We start from the raw sequence: 17,143 nt of genomic DNA, 5'->3' as shown, positions 1-17,143 counted from the left end.
GCTGGAATGCAGCTTATCGACGTGACCCCAAGGATGCAGAGAAAATACTCACATGGAGGGGAGGAAAGAATAGAAAACTCAACCACAATAGGAGTGAAGGAAAACAAAAGAAGGCGAGTGCAGAAGTAAATGCACAAGAGACGGAACTAATTTTGTACCGGAAACATCACACGTACGCGAAGCAATGATCCGACGCTGTCTGGTTGACAATCTGGACTGAAATACGAGATTGATTGTCAAGTGGGTACAGGTGTGTCCCGGTTGCATATCAGGCAGCTGGTGTGGAAGCCTGTGAACAGCACGAGGAAGTGAAAAACACCAAATTAGGGCACAGGACAGGAACTTATATACCACATACAGATAACAAGCAAATTTAAGTCCAAAACAGTTACAAAGATGTAACAATTTCCTCACTTTCGGACGAAGATATAAACCGCTATTCTCTCTGGTCGGTGGGACCAATCAGATGTTAGGACCCGCCCACTGACTTTGATGGCTGAGTTTGAAAGATAAAATACATGTATGTATTTAATTCCATTTGTAATGAATTATCACATTTAAGTAATTATTAGTATTATTTGTTTAATGTTGTCCCATTTGACCCTCCATATTTTTGGAACAGCAAGACTTCCACAATATGGACTCATTTAGCCTTTTCAAATCAAGAACACACTTATTCCAGAATACTTATTCACTTTCATTTCAGCTATTTCTAGTTTCTTGTCTCAACTGACATTTTCTGTTTTATATTGTTCAATGTTGTAATGTTTGTATCGTCTCCAGAGAGGCACCTTGTAAATAAAATTGATTATTATTATTTGTATTATTCCTTAACAGAGGATTTGGTCCTTTCACATCATCTACAACCTTTTTTTCTTCCTGAGAACTTTAAAAAAAAAACTAAAATGGCGGAGATTTACACATTTTTTGTCATGTTTATTTTCATAGCTTCTTTCAAGCCAAACAAAGGAAATAAGATTATTTTGCCAGAGCACATTTGTATCACTACTAGAGGTATTTTGTCAAAAATAAAGGATTTAGCGTTTTATTAATATGAGCAGCAACATTTCAATGGTACTATATGTAGGACTTTACAATACTGTACTGCCATCTACTGGTGACTTTTGGCTACCGCACGATAAATTGACGTGTAGGCGAGAGGCAGTAGCTAAGTTTCACTTTCACTTCGCCTTTTACCTCATTTTTCATTATCACCAGAATAAAACACATGACCAAAATGTATCGACTTAATGGTGAATAATACAACAATATATACATCTTTTTAATTAGTGAAACAATTACAACAAAATAATACAATTAATGATTTTATTAAAAACAACAGTTTTAACAAAGTCAATGATGCAAAATAAATGTAGAAAATCAAAAAGTGATCACGCTCCTGATTTACTACAAAGCTTTAAGCCTTCTGCGCATGACACATCTCGCGAGAGCAGAGCAGTCATAGACGAGAGCAGAACCGTCTTGTAACGTCAAGCGTGCCAACTGTCGTGAAAGCACATTGACGCAGAAAGAAGCCAGAAGGACGCTAATAAGTCAGTCTTATTATTTGTTCTTCAGTTTGAAATATTTACGTCGTATGAAATACATCTTTGATTCTTTATTTTAACGATAAAATCGTCTCGATGCGCTAGAAGCACTTTGCTGCTTCTCGTGCTCGTTTATTGTTAGTTAGCTTAGCTCGCTAGTTAGCTTAGCTTGTTAGCTGCTAACAGAAGTTATCAACACATCGCTCAGTCGAGATCAAGTGTGAGAGTAAAGTGTTGTGATTGTGTGAAAATGTCTACATTATACATGTTGAGAGCGTTGGTGGATCAGCGACTAACTGCTGCCGTTGAAGAAATATTTGTAGTGTTAGAAAGAACGATAGCAGAATACGAGGCGGAACTTTCTAGAACAAAGGAGGAGAACAAGCTACTAAAGGACGCTGTTTTCAAGAAACATCAAGTTGTGTTACACAGAACAGGTTTGTTGACTTCTTACTCTCACATCTTTACTAACTTTATATATAATTATTAACACCTTTCTTCAATAGATGGTCAATCAGTGGCCTAGTGGTTAGAGTGTCCGCCCTGAGATGGGTAGGTTGTGAGTTCAAACCCCGGCCGAGTCATACCAAAGACTATAAAAATGTGAGCCATTACCTCCCTGCTTGGCACTCAGCATTAAGGGTTGGAATTTGGGGTTGAATCACCAAAAATTATTCCCGGGCGCGGCCACCACTGCTGCTCACTGCTCCCCTCACCTCCCAGGGGGTGATCAAGGGTGATGGGTCAGACTACAGACTCCGATTACATTGAACACATTGTTTATTAAAAAATAACCAAATAACAATATCTTATATTAAATAAAAATATTAGAGAAATAAAGAAGCTTACAATTTTTGGTTGTGTTTTCCGCTCCATTTGCAGAATGGTGATGTACGATATATACCTCCATATTTTTTCCGTAAAGTACAAACAAAACACAAAACAGTCCTAGTTACCTGAGATATTAATTATGTCATTATTATGACTTAGTAAGTCAATATTTTGACTTAGTAATTTGATGTTAGTATGTCTAAATTGTCAGACGATTGCTTCTCTGATGTCTCCATCATGTCCAGAAGTCTCTTCTTTATCTGGACGTCGTCTTCTACTGCATTCAGCAACTTTATCTCCATTGGAAGTTTTCCTTTTAGTCTGTCCTGCTTGTGGCTGTTGAGTTTTGCCTAGTGAAAAAAAAAAGAAATTACGAGGATTTTTACAAAATTACTTTCAACAATCATGAATGCATTATTTGAGATAAAGCCACTTTAGCACAGGTGTAAGATAGTGACATGTTATTTACAACATGTCAAATGGCCGTCAACATCGTCGGGAAACAATGTGTGTAAATAAAACACTTTGAGGTATTTTAATTTTGACAGAAAAAAAACAACATTTAATGCAACTGCAGTTTTACTTAACTAAATATTATTTATTACAAGAAACTACTCACAGCATTTTTAATACAAGCCTATTTAAATACATCTAAAACAGCTGAACTTTTAATATATGCTTGCCATCTTGACTTCTGATTCCAAAGCAAGTATTTTTGTCACACTGTTGTCAAACAATGATCATATTCAAACAAATATGATTCCACATTGTTGAAAGTGGTCATCTGAGAGCATTTGGAATTGCAGTGCAGTTCATATAAAAATGTTTTGATGCCACATCTATCTGCCTTTTAACAATATTACTTCCTAGCAATGAAGTTAGCGCCCACATACCTGAAGTAGAGCTCTTCTCTCTTTCACCACAGAAGATTGTGGATTGTTCCTATTGGAATCTTGCTGCTCTTGTACATCATTGGGCATATCTTTGTCTGTGACCAGGCTGTCAAGGGTGAATGGAGAATCCCAACTCCTGTGAGAGCTTGTGTCAATATCTGATGTTTCTATTCCAAATGGAATGGATGTAGTTGATGGAGAACCGCCCCAGATCTGCTGGCATAGTTGGAAGTACAGCAAAACAACTCTAGCGTAACCACTTCTTCCACCTGCGTCCACTGCTTGTCTGTACTTTCCACCAATCACTTTCAGTTTAGTGTCGATAGTTGTTTTTGTCATGTCCTCTTTCCGATGAGGAAATTCCTCAGATGTCCCTCCTAGTCCGTACCGTTCCAAAATAGGGTAATAATGTCACCAGACTTGGACTGGCAAGTTTACCAGTCAACACTTTGTTGACTTTTGTTAACTTTAAGCTCCAAGACGATGCTTAAAAGTAGCTCTACTTCTCTGTCAGTCCACATATATAATTCTTTGTTGCCGTGACCCGCCATTTTTTCTATATGCCGCCTCCAGAAATGACGTTTTAGTTTGTTTCTGATTGGCTAAAATGGTCTTAAGTCCGAGGCTACAGCGCCCCCCATATTTTGGCATGTGTATGACACTCAGTGTATGCGTTTGCTTGGGGACAGTAATAGTTTCTTTAAATGCTGACGTGTGGCTGGAGATCCTGTTAAGACGTTAGTTTAGGCGGTGGCTCTTTGTTGTTAAGGCGGCCGCCTTAACAACAAAACGCTGCGGGAAACCCTGCTGCTACAAAAAAGCCTGAGATGGTTTCAGTTGAAATATTTTTTTAACTCACATTACTATGTAGAAATTAGCATTTAAAATAAATAAATGATAAATGGGTTGTACTTGTATAGCGCTTTTCTACCTTCAAGGTACTCAAAGCGCTTTGACACTACTTCCACATTTACCCATTCACACACACATTCACACACTGATGGAGGGAGCTGCCATGCAAGGCGCTAACCAGCACCCATCAGGAGCAAGGGTGAAGTGTCTTGCTCAGGACACAACGGACACGACGAGGTTGGTACTAGGTGGGGATTGAACCAGGGACCCTCGGGTTGCGCACGGCCACTCTTCCACTGCGCCACGCCGTCCCTAAATACAAATATACTGCAAGAAAATAAATGAAATTATCCATCCATCCATTTTCTACCGCTTATTCCCTTTGGGGTCGCGGGGGGCGCTGGAGCCTATCTCAGCTACTCATCGCAGGGCCAAAACAGATAGACAACATTCACACTCACATTCACACACTAGGGCCAATTTAGTGTTGCCAATCAACCTATCCCCAGGTGCATGTCTTTGGAAGTGGGAGGAAGCCGGAGTACCCGGAGGGAACCCACGCAGTCACGAGGAGGACATACAAACTCCACACAGAAAGATCCCGAGCCCGGGATTGAACCCAAGACTACTCAAGACCTTCGTATTGTGAGGCAGATGCACTAACCCCTCTACCACCGTGCTGCCTAAATGAAATTATAATTTACAAAAAGCAAAAGGCTTTGTATAGTCCCAGTTACGAGTAGCCGCAACCTGTAATGTCTTCTCTTTTTGATAGGGAGTTCCACATTTTGGTGGGATAGCAGGAAAACGATTTAGAACCTTTTTCGTCGTGAAATCTGGGTTGAATGTCATTTGTACAACTACCTCTAGGTAGTTGCAATTAGGGATGTCCCGATCCAGGTTTTTGCACTTCCGATCCGATACCGATATTGTTTTTGCACTTCCGATCCGATACTGACCGATACCGATACTGACCGATACTGGCCTATCCGAGCATGTATTAAAGTTTAAAGTTATTTAGCCTACTTAGTTGTCAGAATCATGTTGAAAAGGGTTTTAGTACTCTTGATAACAACTAGCCAGCTGAATTGGGGGAGTTTGAATAATACACAATGGTTGGTAACAAGAAACTGACCTGTTTATTCAAGGATAAACACAAAATAGACAAAATTATACATGACAAACAGAAATGGCATCATTGAACTAGGGCTGGGCGATATGGCCTTTTTTTTTAATATTGCGATATTTTAAGGCCATATTGCGATACACGATATATATCTCGATATTTTGCCTCAGCCTTGAACGAACACTTGCATGCATATAATCACAGCAGTATGATGATTCTATGTGTCTACATTAAAACATTCTTCTTCATACTGCATTAATATATGCTACTTTTAAACTTTCATGCAGAGAAGGAAATCACAACTAAAAAAATCACTATTTTTTCATACGGTGTTTATCTGGAAATGTTTGCCTCGGCATTTTGATGGTGTGGACGTGTGGCACCGAATGGAGATAAGCGTCTCGACAGACGTTACAATATTTGAACAATGATGACGAAAACGGTTTTCTCTGTCGTGTCCGTGTGTCGAAAATTGTTATGCGCTTATTTTTTTATTTGATTTTGTGCGTGGCATAGATTTGCCGTGCGCAGAGGACGCTTGAGCAGTGCGCAATTTATGGCGTCACATTAATGCCAAAAATCCAAGCGCATAAAAACTGTTACCGCGCGCTGATTCTCCAATTCGTGCGCGCGCGCGTGGTGCCTTTTTGCGCGCGCGTGGTGCCTTTTTGCGTGCGCGCGGTGCCTTTCTGCGCCAGGAGTACACAGAGAGCGCGCCGTCTCGGTCTGTGCGCTCTCTGTGTACTCCTGGCATCTCTCCTCACGCTGTCATGTTTCTTTTTGGCACTTTGGGGGCGGGTATGCTTAGACGGCCCCTCCTTTCTGATTGACTCTGAGCATTTTTCATATGACCAATCATTCTCCAGCGTAGCAACGTTGTAGCCATCTTACCTCGGACATCTAGCCTCAATCATTACATTGATGTCAATGGTACATGTACTAATTACATTACCATAACTTGCTCGATTTTCGACCAATTTACAAACGGTTTGCCTTGTTACAAATCTTATTACATGTAGATATGACATAGGATGCTGTACTTGTTGAAATTACCTCTTTCGCTTTAAAAAAAAAAAGACTTAATTGTGCAACATAGTTGTGTAGGGTCAGTGTTAGTCAGTTCTCTGATTATTTTAAACTGTTTCAGAATACATTATTAAAAGGCTATTTTTAACATTTTAAAAACAAAATTCAAAGATGATTTCATTACTTTTATGGCTGAATCAAAAGAAATTCCATAAATTAGAAAACAAATGTTCAAGAAGAAGTGAAATGATAAAATAATGTTATGGTTGGATGTTATTGCTGGTGGACCAGTTCTGGCCGAAAGATGTGATTATGGTGTTTGTTGTCTTATTATTTATTTGGGTCACATTTTGTATTACCCTGTATTGTGTTTATGTGGTATGAAATAACCTTCATCAGCGCGCGACATGTTTTTATCCACTTCTTCCTCCGTAAATCTTGATACATATTGACGATGACCCGCCCTGCTATACTTCTGATTGGCTTTGAGCATTTTTCCCCTGACCAATCAGAAAGAAGGGGCCGTCTAAGCAGACCCGCCCCCAAAGTGCCAAAACGAAACATGACAGCGCACAGACCGAGACGGCGCGCGCGGTGCCTTTTGAAAGGGACCGCGCGCGCAAAAAGGCACCACGCGCGCGCAAAAGGGTGTCGCGCGCGCGCACGAAGTGGAGAATCAGCGCGCGATAACAGTTTTTATGCGCTCTGATTTTTGGCACTAATGTGACGCCATAGCAATTGCACAGGCGCGCACGGCTGCGCTAGCACCACAGCTAACGTTAGCCATGCTGCTACCTCTCTGCTGGGAGAGGGCGAATACGTATGTGACGTATGACGTGACGTGTGTCGTGACAGTATGTGACGTATGACGTGACAGTATGTGACGTGTGTAAGAAGGTGCGCTTGCTGTCTGTGAGAAGGAGAGACAGGAAAGATTGAGAAGAGCCTGTCGTGTTATGCCAGCAGCTAAAAGCAACTGCGTGAGAATCCACAGACCTGTGGATGTGTTGAAGGTGTGCTGGAAAATGCGGAACGGAAATTAGGGAGCAGTAGAAAAGTGGAATGTATTATTTAAATCGGTGCGTTGGAAAACACGGACCGGAGTTTTTTCACAACTGGATCTGGATCGGCATTTTCCCATGCTTTGCCGATACGCATTTTTTTGCCAATATCGGCGGCCGATCCGATCCAAATATTGGATGGGGACATCCCTAGTTGCAATACATGGGTATTTTAGTGGTATGGTGTATATTGTACACCAGACCAACTGCAAGAAGCTGTACTCTGAAATGGTTGACGGAAGTGGGCGCAAGATGGGGGGTTGAGTAGAAGCCCAATCATTTTGTTTTGGCTGTCTGGAGTAGGGATGTCCCGATCCGATATTTGGATCGGATCGGGATCGTATCGGCAAGGCATGGGAAAATGCCGATCCAGATCCAGTTAAAAAAAACAAACTCTGCTCCGTGTTTTCCACGCACCTATTTAAATAATACATTCCACTTTTCTGCTGCTCCCTATAATTTCCATTCCGCATTTTCCAGCACACCTTCAACACATCCACAGGTCTGTGGATTCTCATGCAGTTGCTTTTAGCTGCTGGCATTACATGACAGGCTCTTCTCAATCTTTCCTGTCTCTCCTTCTCACAGACAGCAAGCGCACCTTCTTACACACGTCACATACTGTCACGTCATACGTCACATACTGTCACGACACACGTCACATACTGTCACGTCATACGTCACATACTGTCACGTCATACGTCACATACTGTCACGTCATACGTCACATACTGTCACGTCATACGTCACATACTGTCATGTCATACGTCACATACTGTCACGTCATACGTCACATACATATAAGCCCTCCCCGAGCCGAGAGATAGCAGCATGGCTAACGTTAGCTGTGATGCTAGCGCAGCCGTGTGACCAACGTTCTCTCTAAGGTGCGCGCTTGTGCAATTGCGCACTGTTTAAACGTCCTCTGCGCATAGCAATTATATGCCACGCACAAAATCAAATAAAAAAATAAGTGCATAACCATTTTCGACACACCGACACGACAGAGAAAACAGTTTTCGTCATCATTGTTCAAATATTATAACGTCTGTCGAGACGCTTATCTCCGTTTGGTGCCAGACGTCCACACCATCAAAATGCCGAGGCAAAAATTTCCAGATCAACACCGTATGAAAAAATTAGTGATTTTTTTAGTTGTGATTTCCTTCTCTGCATGAAAGTTTAAAAGTAGCATATATGAATGCAGTATGAAGAAGAATGTTTTAATGTAGACATGCAAGCCTTAAAAGAAAATGTTGAAAATCAAGACTACATTTCCTGCAAATGGATGCATTTCTACCCTATATTTTAACTTCAGATTTATTCTCATACCAAACTCTTTTGGCTGTCTTTTTGACACTTACATCCGGCGCCCCCCTCCATACCCTGGATTATAAATAATGTAAATAATTCAATGTGATTATCTTGTGTGATGACTGTATTATGATGATATATATATCTGATAGTATATATCTGTATCATGAATCAATTTAAGTGGACCCCGACTTAAACAAGTTGAAAAACTTATTCGGGTGTTACCATTTAGTGGTCAATTGTACGGAATATGTACTTCACTGTGCAACCTACTAATAAAAGTCTCAATCAATCAATCAAAACACACAGAATCATCATACTGCTGTAAATATATGCATCAAGTGTTCATTCAAGGCTAAGGCAAAATATCGAGATATATATATCGTGTATCGCAATATGGCCTTAAAATATCGCAATATTAAAAAAAGGCCATATCGCCCAGCCCTTGTTTCAATGATGCCATTTCTGTTTGTCATGTATAATTTTGTCTATTTTGTGTTTATCCTTGAATAAACAGGTCAGTTTCTTGTTACCAACCATTGTGTATTATTCAAACTCCCCTAATTCAGCTGGCTAGTTGTTATCAAGAGTACTAAAACCCTTTTCAACATGATTCTGACAACTAAGTAGGCTAAATAACTTTAAACTTTAATACATGCTCGGATAGGCCATTATCGGTCAGTATCGGTATCGGTCAGTATCGGTATCGGATCGGAAGTGCAAAAACAATATCGGTATCGGATCGGAAGTGCAAAAACCTAGATCGGGACATCCCTAGTCTGGAGTTTGTTTTTCAGGGCTTTTAAGGCGTCACGGTACCAAACATGAACTCTGTAGTTAAAGTGGGGTTAATAAATGAGCGCTTGTGTTAGAGTCTTAAGTGTATTTCTACCTACCAGCGGGGTGATCCTACTGTGTAAGAACTAGGGATGTACGGTATACCGGTATTGGTATAGTACCGCGATACTAATGAATCATATTTGGTACTATACCGCCTGTAAAAAGTACAACTTCTATGATTATATCAATATTTTTTGGCATCACAACATCTTCTTTTGTTTAAAAAAATATATATTATGTTTATAAAGTCAGTAAGTATGTCCTTGGACACATGAGGACTTTGAATATGACCAATGTATGATCCTGTAACTACTTGGTATCAGACTGATACCCAAATTTGTGGTATCATCCAAAACTAATGTGAAGTATCAAACAACAGAGCAATAAGTGATTATTAAATGTTAACAGAAGTGTAGATAGCACATGTTAAAACAGAAAATAAGCAGATATTAACAGTAAATGAAGAAGTAGATTAATAATCAATTTTCTACCACTTGTTCTGAATAATTTTGACAAAATAATAGGTAGATAAATGACACAATATGTTACTGCATACGTCAGCAGACTAATTAGGAGCCTTTGTTTGTTTACTTCCTACTAAAAGACAAGTTGTCTAGTAAGTTCACTATTTTATTTTAGGACAAACTTGCAATAAGAAACATATGTTTAATGTACCCTAAGATTTTTTGTTAAAATAAAGCCAATAATGCACTTTTTTGTGGTCCTTTTATTTAGAAAAGTATCAAAAAGTATCGAAATACATTTTGGTACAGGTCCCGGTACCAAAATATTGGTATCGGGACAACACTAGTAAGAACATAATTTGTCGGTTGATTCTTTGACTACCTTAGTAGTCATTTTTTCACTGGAGAGATTAGTCTCTACGATACAGCCAAGATAGGTCATCTCATTTTTGTTTGTTATAATATTGTCACCCACTTTGACTGTGAAGTTATATACTTTTCTGGGGTTAGGAATTGACCCAAAAACCTGTGTACTTGCAAGTACCAGGCGAGTCTTAATTTGCCAGTTTGTCATTGAAAGCCTTGCTAGTCTAGGTCTAAAGGATTGTAGCTTCGCTTGTTTTGTGGCCGTCAGCCTCGGTTCTATGTTCTTTACGGGTACAGAAAATGATGGAATGATCACTTAAGCCGCATACAGTAGTTCCACTTATGGTGATCTTAGACTGGTCAGAAGTAACAACAAGGTCTACAAAGGTTTAAAAGGACTCACTCACCCTGGTAGTTTGCTTAATGCAGTGGTTCTCAAACTTTTTTTGTCATCCCCCACTTTGGACAAGGGGGAGTTTTCAAGCCCCACCTGCCCCCATCGCTCCAATGCTAATGCCAAGCTTAACATTTTCAAATTTATTGAACATCAAGTAACATCAAGTTGTATACATTTAAACTCAATAACATAAAATAACATCAAGTTCAATAATAAATAAAATAACTGTGCAGCTGTGGTATAACTTGCCCATCCATCCATCCATTTACTACCGCTTATTCCCTTTGGGGTCGCGGGGGGCGCTGGAGCCTATCTCAGCTACAATCGGGCGGAAGGCGGGGTACACCCTGGACAAGTCACCACCTTATCGCAGGGCCAACACAGATAGACAGACAACATTCACACTCACATTCACACACTAGGGACAATTTAGTGTTGCCAATCAACCTATCCCCAGGTGCATGTCTTTGGAGGTGGGAGGAAGCCGGAGTACCCGGAGGGAACCCACGCAGTCACGGGGAGAACATGCAAACTCCACACAGAAAGATCCCGAGCCCAGGATTGAACCCAAGACTACTCAGGACCTTCGTATTATGAGGCAGATGCACTAACCCCTCTTCCACCGTGCTGCCTGGTATAACTTGCATCAAGTTCAATAATAAATAAAATAACTTGCATCAAGTTCAATAATAAATCAAAAAAAGTGTTATAACTTGCATCAAGTTCAATAATAAATCAAATAAAAGTGTTATAACTTGCATTAAGTTCAATAATAAATCAAATAAAAGTGTTATAACTTGCATCAAGTTCAATAATAAATCAAATAATTTGCATCAAATTCAAAATAAATAAAATAAAAGTGCCACTTTGCAATCTTTGCAAAAAAAAGGAGGAGCTATGCATTTGGCAAGACATATATATATATATATATATATATATATATATATATATATATATATATATATATATATATGAAATACTTGACTTGGTGAATTCTAGTTGTAAATATACTCCTCGCCCCCGACCCCCACCTCCCGAAATTGGAGGTCTCAAGGTTGGCAAGTATGGTGAAACAGCACGGCTGTATGATCAGCTCCCATTTCCTCACACAGTGCAGAGAACAGTCGCGCTTTCAGTGGTCGTGTTTTGATCAAATTTACCGCGCTCACATCTGTTAAAACCTCATTGAGTTCGGGGATGAGCTGCCTTGACGCGAGTGCTTCCCGGTGAATGACACAGTGTGTCCAATGCGCATTTGGCGCAACCCTTTTTATTAGAGCCTGCAGCTTGTTTCTTGACCCTGCCATGGTCATTGCGCCATCAGAGCAAAAGCCCACACAGTTTTCCCATTTAAGGTCGTGTTCTTTGAGGAAACTGTCCATTATCTCGAACAGCTCATCAGCAGAGGCTCTATTTTTGATGTATTTGCAAAACAGCAAATCCTCGCACAGTGACTCGCCATTCACAAAGCGGACATATGCGATGAACAGGCAGTCTTTATTGCTGTCATAGTAGCTTCGTCCACTTGTAAAGCAAAACGACTTTCTTTTCATTTGTCTCCGAGTTGTTCCTCAAGATCACTTGCAATGTCGCATATACGTCTCGCAACTGTGTCGTTTAACAGTGGGAAAGCTTTTAATTTTGCTGCGCTTGTCTCGTCAAATTTGTTCCGCTTAGCCCCGCCCCCATTAGTTACCGTATTTTCCGCACCATAAGGCGCCCTGGGTTATAAGCCGCGCCTTCAATGAACGGCATATTTCAAAACTTTGTCCACCTATAAGCCGCCCCGTGTTGTAAGCCGCATCTAACTGCGCTAAAGGAATGTCAAAAAAACAGTCAGATAGGTCAGTCAAACTTTAATAATATATTAAAAACCAGCGTGATGTGGGCGCACATGGAGTCGTATATCAACATGGACGGCGCTGCGTGAAAAAAGCCACCCGGCCTCTTCGCGTAAACTTAAACTTACCTTAACCACTCGCTCATCTTTTCTTCATCCATCCCTTCGAGTTAGCTTTTATGATGACGCCGGCTGGAAAGGTCTCTTTTGGCAAGGTCTTCCTTTTGAATATCACCATGGGTGGAAGTTTCTGGCCATTAGCATGGCAAGCTAGAACCACAGTGAAGGATGACTTCTCATTCCCTGTGGTGCGAATATTCACCGTACGTGCTCCCGTTGTATCCACAGTGCGGTTCACAGGAATATCAGTTGCTGTGAAATAGTAATCCGTGTGCGGATGGAGAGATTGCGTCTTTTCATGAACCGGATCCCTGTCGCTTAGTAGGAGCCATTTTGTGGTCTTTACAGATGTAAACACACAAAGGAAATGAAACGTACGGTGATATCCGCGCGCTTTTTCTTCTTCTACGCGGGCGGGTGGTTGCTTACAGTAGAAGAAGAAGCGCTTCCTGTTCTATGGGGGCGGGTGCTTACCTTGGCGGTTGCTTGCGTAGAAGAAGAAGCGCTTCCTGTTCTACCGGGAAAAAAGATGGCGGCTGTTTACCGAAGTTGCGAGACCGAAACTTTATGAAAATGAATCTTAATATTTATCCATATATAAAGCGCACCGGGTTATAAGGCGCACTGTCAGCTTTTGAGAAAATTTGTGGTTTTTAGGTGCGCCTTATAGTGCGGAAAATACGGTACTGTTGCTATGTCTGTCAAACTTTTGCTCCTACCTAGAAATTTAAAGCCTACAGGAAAAATAAGTAATTTACATGTATTTATATAGCGGATTTCACAGACAGAATCACAAAGGGATTTACAGTGTGTATAGAAAATGAAAGCATAGTAAAAAAAAAAAAAAAAAAAATTAAAGTGAAATTCCTTCCCGTTCCTCGCGCCCCACCTGTCATGTCTCTATTCCCCACCAGTGGGGCGCGCCCCACACTTTGAGAAACGCTGGCTTAATGAGTTAAGTGAGACAATGTTGGTGGCACAGCTTAGTGAAGGTTTTAAAAATGGGTGCATCCTTTCAGGACATATCTGTGTTCCAGTCCCCAAGAAGATGTAAACCTGTATCAACATGTTTACACAAAACTCACACACTCACCAAATACATGTTATACTGTAATCAAATCTAATTAAAGTTATAATTTCACTTCCTGATTCTGACTTACATGCAACAATAAGGGAAAGTAAACATTTATTTTCAATAACCAAAGTAGTCAACACTTAATTTATTAAAAGAGCATAAAGGTGACTGACTTTTCTTCAGCGTGTCGTAGATGGTCTCCAATTCCTAAAGAGGAATTGTTGATGGAAATACTCCATAAAAAAGCGCATAGTAAAACATGTTTTGGTAAAAGTTCCTTTTGGCCCAGCCAACAAAATGACCACAAGAAAGTATTCTGCATGATAACAAAAACATACCATGAATGTTTTTTTAAGTGATTTTGGAATTTGATTTTTTATTTCCATGATATTGAAATGATGGTAATGACTATGCCATTACAAGATTGTGGTTAAGTTTAGAGATAAAGTTTAGGTGTCATAGACCGTATACAGAATAAAATATTTACACACTTTACATCAGTAAGTGCAAAATTAAGAATGCCTCAATCAATGCTGCCTCGTACTTATAAAAACTTTTCAAATTGCCCCCATCAAATTTCCAAGTCTGTTTTTGTACTCACTTTTGAATTAATTGTAGTGACTAGGACAAAAGGAGGTATTTCCCGCATTTCTATTGGTTGTTTTGCTACACACTTTTAACACAACACACAGAAGAACACAAATAATGTCATTGTGTTAACAGTGTCAGTCCAAAACTATTTATATTCTCTTTTTATCTTATTTACTTATTTACCCAACAGACGTCCAGCAGCCCCCTCACATTAAATATAATGAGGAGGATCCACAGCCCCCCCACTTGAAAGAGGAAGAGAAGGAAGTGTGGATCAGTCAGGAGGGAGAGTGTGTTGTAGGGCAGGAGGAGGATGATGTCAGCAAGTTTCCACTGACTGTTGTCTCTGTGAAGACTGAAGAGCATGAAGACAAAGCACCTGAGTCCTCACATCTTCATCACAGTCCAAGTAAGCACATATCATTTTATTCTCAGGGCATTCAATCCATCACAACTGGACTGTTCACTTTGTCTTAGAAGACTCATCCAAGTAGGCTTCATCACTTCATGCTCATACACTTCAAGTCTTAAATCTAATCATTGGAATTTAGAGGGGAACTGCACTTTTTAGGGGATTTTTCTATCGTTCACAATCATTATAAAAAACATGATGGTGGATATATATAAAAAAAATCACATTCTAACTAGGGCTGGGTGATATGGCCTTTTATTAATATGTGAATATGTTTAGGCCATGTCACGATACACCATATATATGTGGATATGTTTAGGCCATGTCACGATACACCATATATATGTGGATATTTTGCCTTAGCCTTGAATGAACACTTGATGCATAATCACAGCAGTATGATGATTCTATGTGTCTACATTAAAACATTCTTCTTCATACTGTATTAATATATGCTACTTTTAAACTTTCATGCAGAGAGGGAAATCACAACTATGTCAATTTAGCAAAAGTGTATTTATTAAACAGTTATTAAGCAGTGGCACAAACATTCATGTCATTTCAAAATAGAAAGTGCAAGATTGTCAGAGACATTTTTAAACAAGCTATTAGTGCACTTTTGTGCATGATGTCACTAAGATGACATATCATAACTATACTAAATTAAAGTGCACTTTTTGTACAGAACGCCACTACAATAGTTTAAAACAAATAAAGTGCACTTTTGTGCATGATTTCACACAAGATATTTCAATAAGTGTCAAATAAAAATGAGCTGCATAATAGGAAATCAAATAGTGTATGTCCTTCGCTATGTGGTAGGTTCCTGCGGACGCTATCTCCTTCTGTTGTTGACTATTTGTTTCATACGGTGTTGATGTGGAAATGGTTGCTTGGGCATTTTGTGGGTGTGGCACTGAACGGAGATGTTGACATGCAGAGTTTCAAACACTCTTCATTCTCTAGCGGGTGACTTTTCAAATGATGCTACATTAGCAGTGCTGCTACTTTTTGTAGCAACGCTTTTGCCGCATACTTGTTCACCATCTACCTGCTTGAAGCCAAACCACCGCCAGACGATGGACCCCCTGCTGTTTTCTTTGGTAATTAATTATTCCTTCATTTGTTACCAGATTGGCACCTTCTTTCTCTCGTATTACCACTAGCACCACAGCTAACATTACCATGCCGCTACCTCTCTGCTCCATGAGAGCATATGACGTTGCACACGTGACAGTATGTGACGTATGTAAGGAGGTGCGCTTGTTTTATGTCTCTGTGAGAAGGAGAGACAAGAAAGAGTGAGAAGAGCCTGTAGTGGAATGCCTGCAGCTAAAAGCAACTGTGTGAGAACGTATACTCCAATATCACCATATAGTCATTTTCTATATCGCACAGAGACAAACCCACAATATATCCAGTATATTCCATATATCACCCAGCCCTAATTCTAACTCATAAATGTAAATAAAAGTCCACTTGCAATGGAGCCAATGGGAGGTCCTCTATAACCATCCAAAATACACCAACAATACTCCATTTGCATTTTGTGGCTTGAATGTCCACCAAGTGTTAGTTGAGTTGAGTTGAGTTGACTTTGACTTTGTTTGGAACATGCAAGCATACAACAAGATACATCACACATGCATGCATACAACATGGTACATCACACATGCATGCATACAACATGATACATCACACATGCATGCATACAACATGATACATCACACATGCATGCATACAACATGATACATCACACATGCATGCATACAACATGATACATCACACATGCATGCATACAACATAATGCATCACACACGCATGCATACAACATGATGCATCACACATGCATGCATACAACATGATGCATATAACATGATGCATCACACATGCATGCATACAACATGATGCATCACACATGCATGCATACAACATGCTGCATCACACATGGATGCATACAACATAATGCATCACACATGCATGCATACAACATGATGCATCACACATGCATGCATACAACATGATGCATCACACATGTATGCATACAACATGATGCACCACACATGCATGCATAGAACAAGATGCATCACACATGCATGCATACAACATGATGCATCACAAATGCATGCATACAACATGATGCATCACACATGCATGCATGCATACAACATGATGCATCACACATGCATGCATGCAACATGATGCGTCACACATGCATGCATACAATATGATACATCACACATGCATGCATACAATATGATGCATCACACATGCATGCATACAACATGATACATCACACATAAATGAATGATAAATGGGTTGTACTTGTATAGCGCTTTTCTACCTTCAAGGTACTCAAAGCGCTTTGACACTACTTCCACATTTACC

General features: G+C 39.9%; 1 protein-coding gene across 7 annotated transcripts in view; it reads left to right on the top strand.

The window, feature by feature from the left end:
* The window catches only part of LOC133613921 (uncharacterized), a 168,560-nt gene that overhangs the window by 104,006 nt on the left and 47,411 nt on the right, over window positions 1-17,143 (top strand). For 4 of the 7 annotated variants that reach the window (XM_072914400.1, XM_072914399.1, XM_072914395.1 and 1 more), the window contains exons 1-2: window positions 1,510-1,984; window positions 14,534-14,752. The exons of 1 other annotated variant lie outside the window; for it this stretch is intronic. In XM_072914400.1, the coding sequence (XP_072770501.1) occupies window positions 1,798-1,984; window positions 14,534-14,752 (406 nt within the window). In that variant the 5' untranslated portion in view covers window positions 1,510-1,797. Of the gene's footprint in view, window positions 1-1,509; window positions 1,985-14,533; window positions 14,753-17,143 lie in introns of those variants that run through there. 2 more of the 7 variants (XM_072914397.1, XM_061971844.2) reach the window with 1 other exon arrangement.

The sequence above is a fragment of the Nerophis lumbriciformis genome, linkage group LG13 (assembly GCF_033978685.3).
Source record: "Nerophis lumbriciformis linkage group LG13, RoL_Nlum_v2.1, whole genome shotgun sequence".
NCBI lineage: Eukaryota > Metazoa > Chordata > Actinopteri > Syngnathiformes > Syngnathidae > Nerophis > Nerophis lumbriciformis.
Note: the sequence above shows the minus strand (reverse complement) of the source record. Positions and strands in the feature narration are given on the sequence as shown.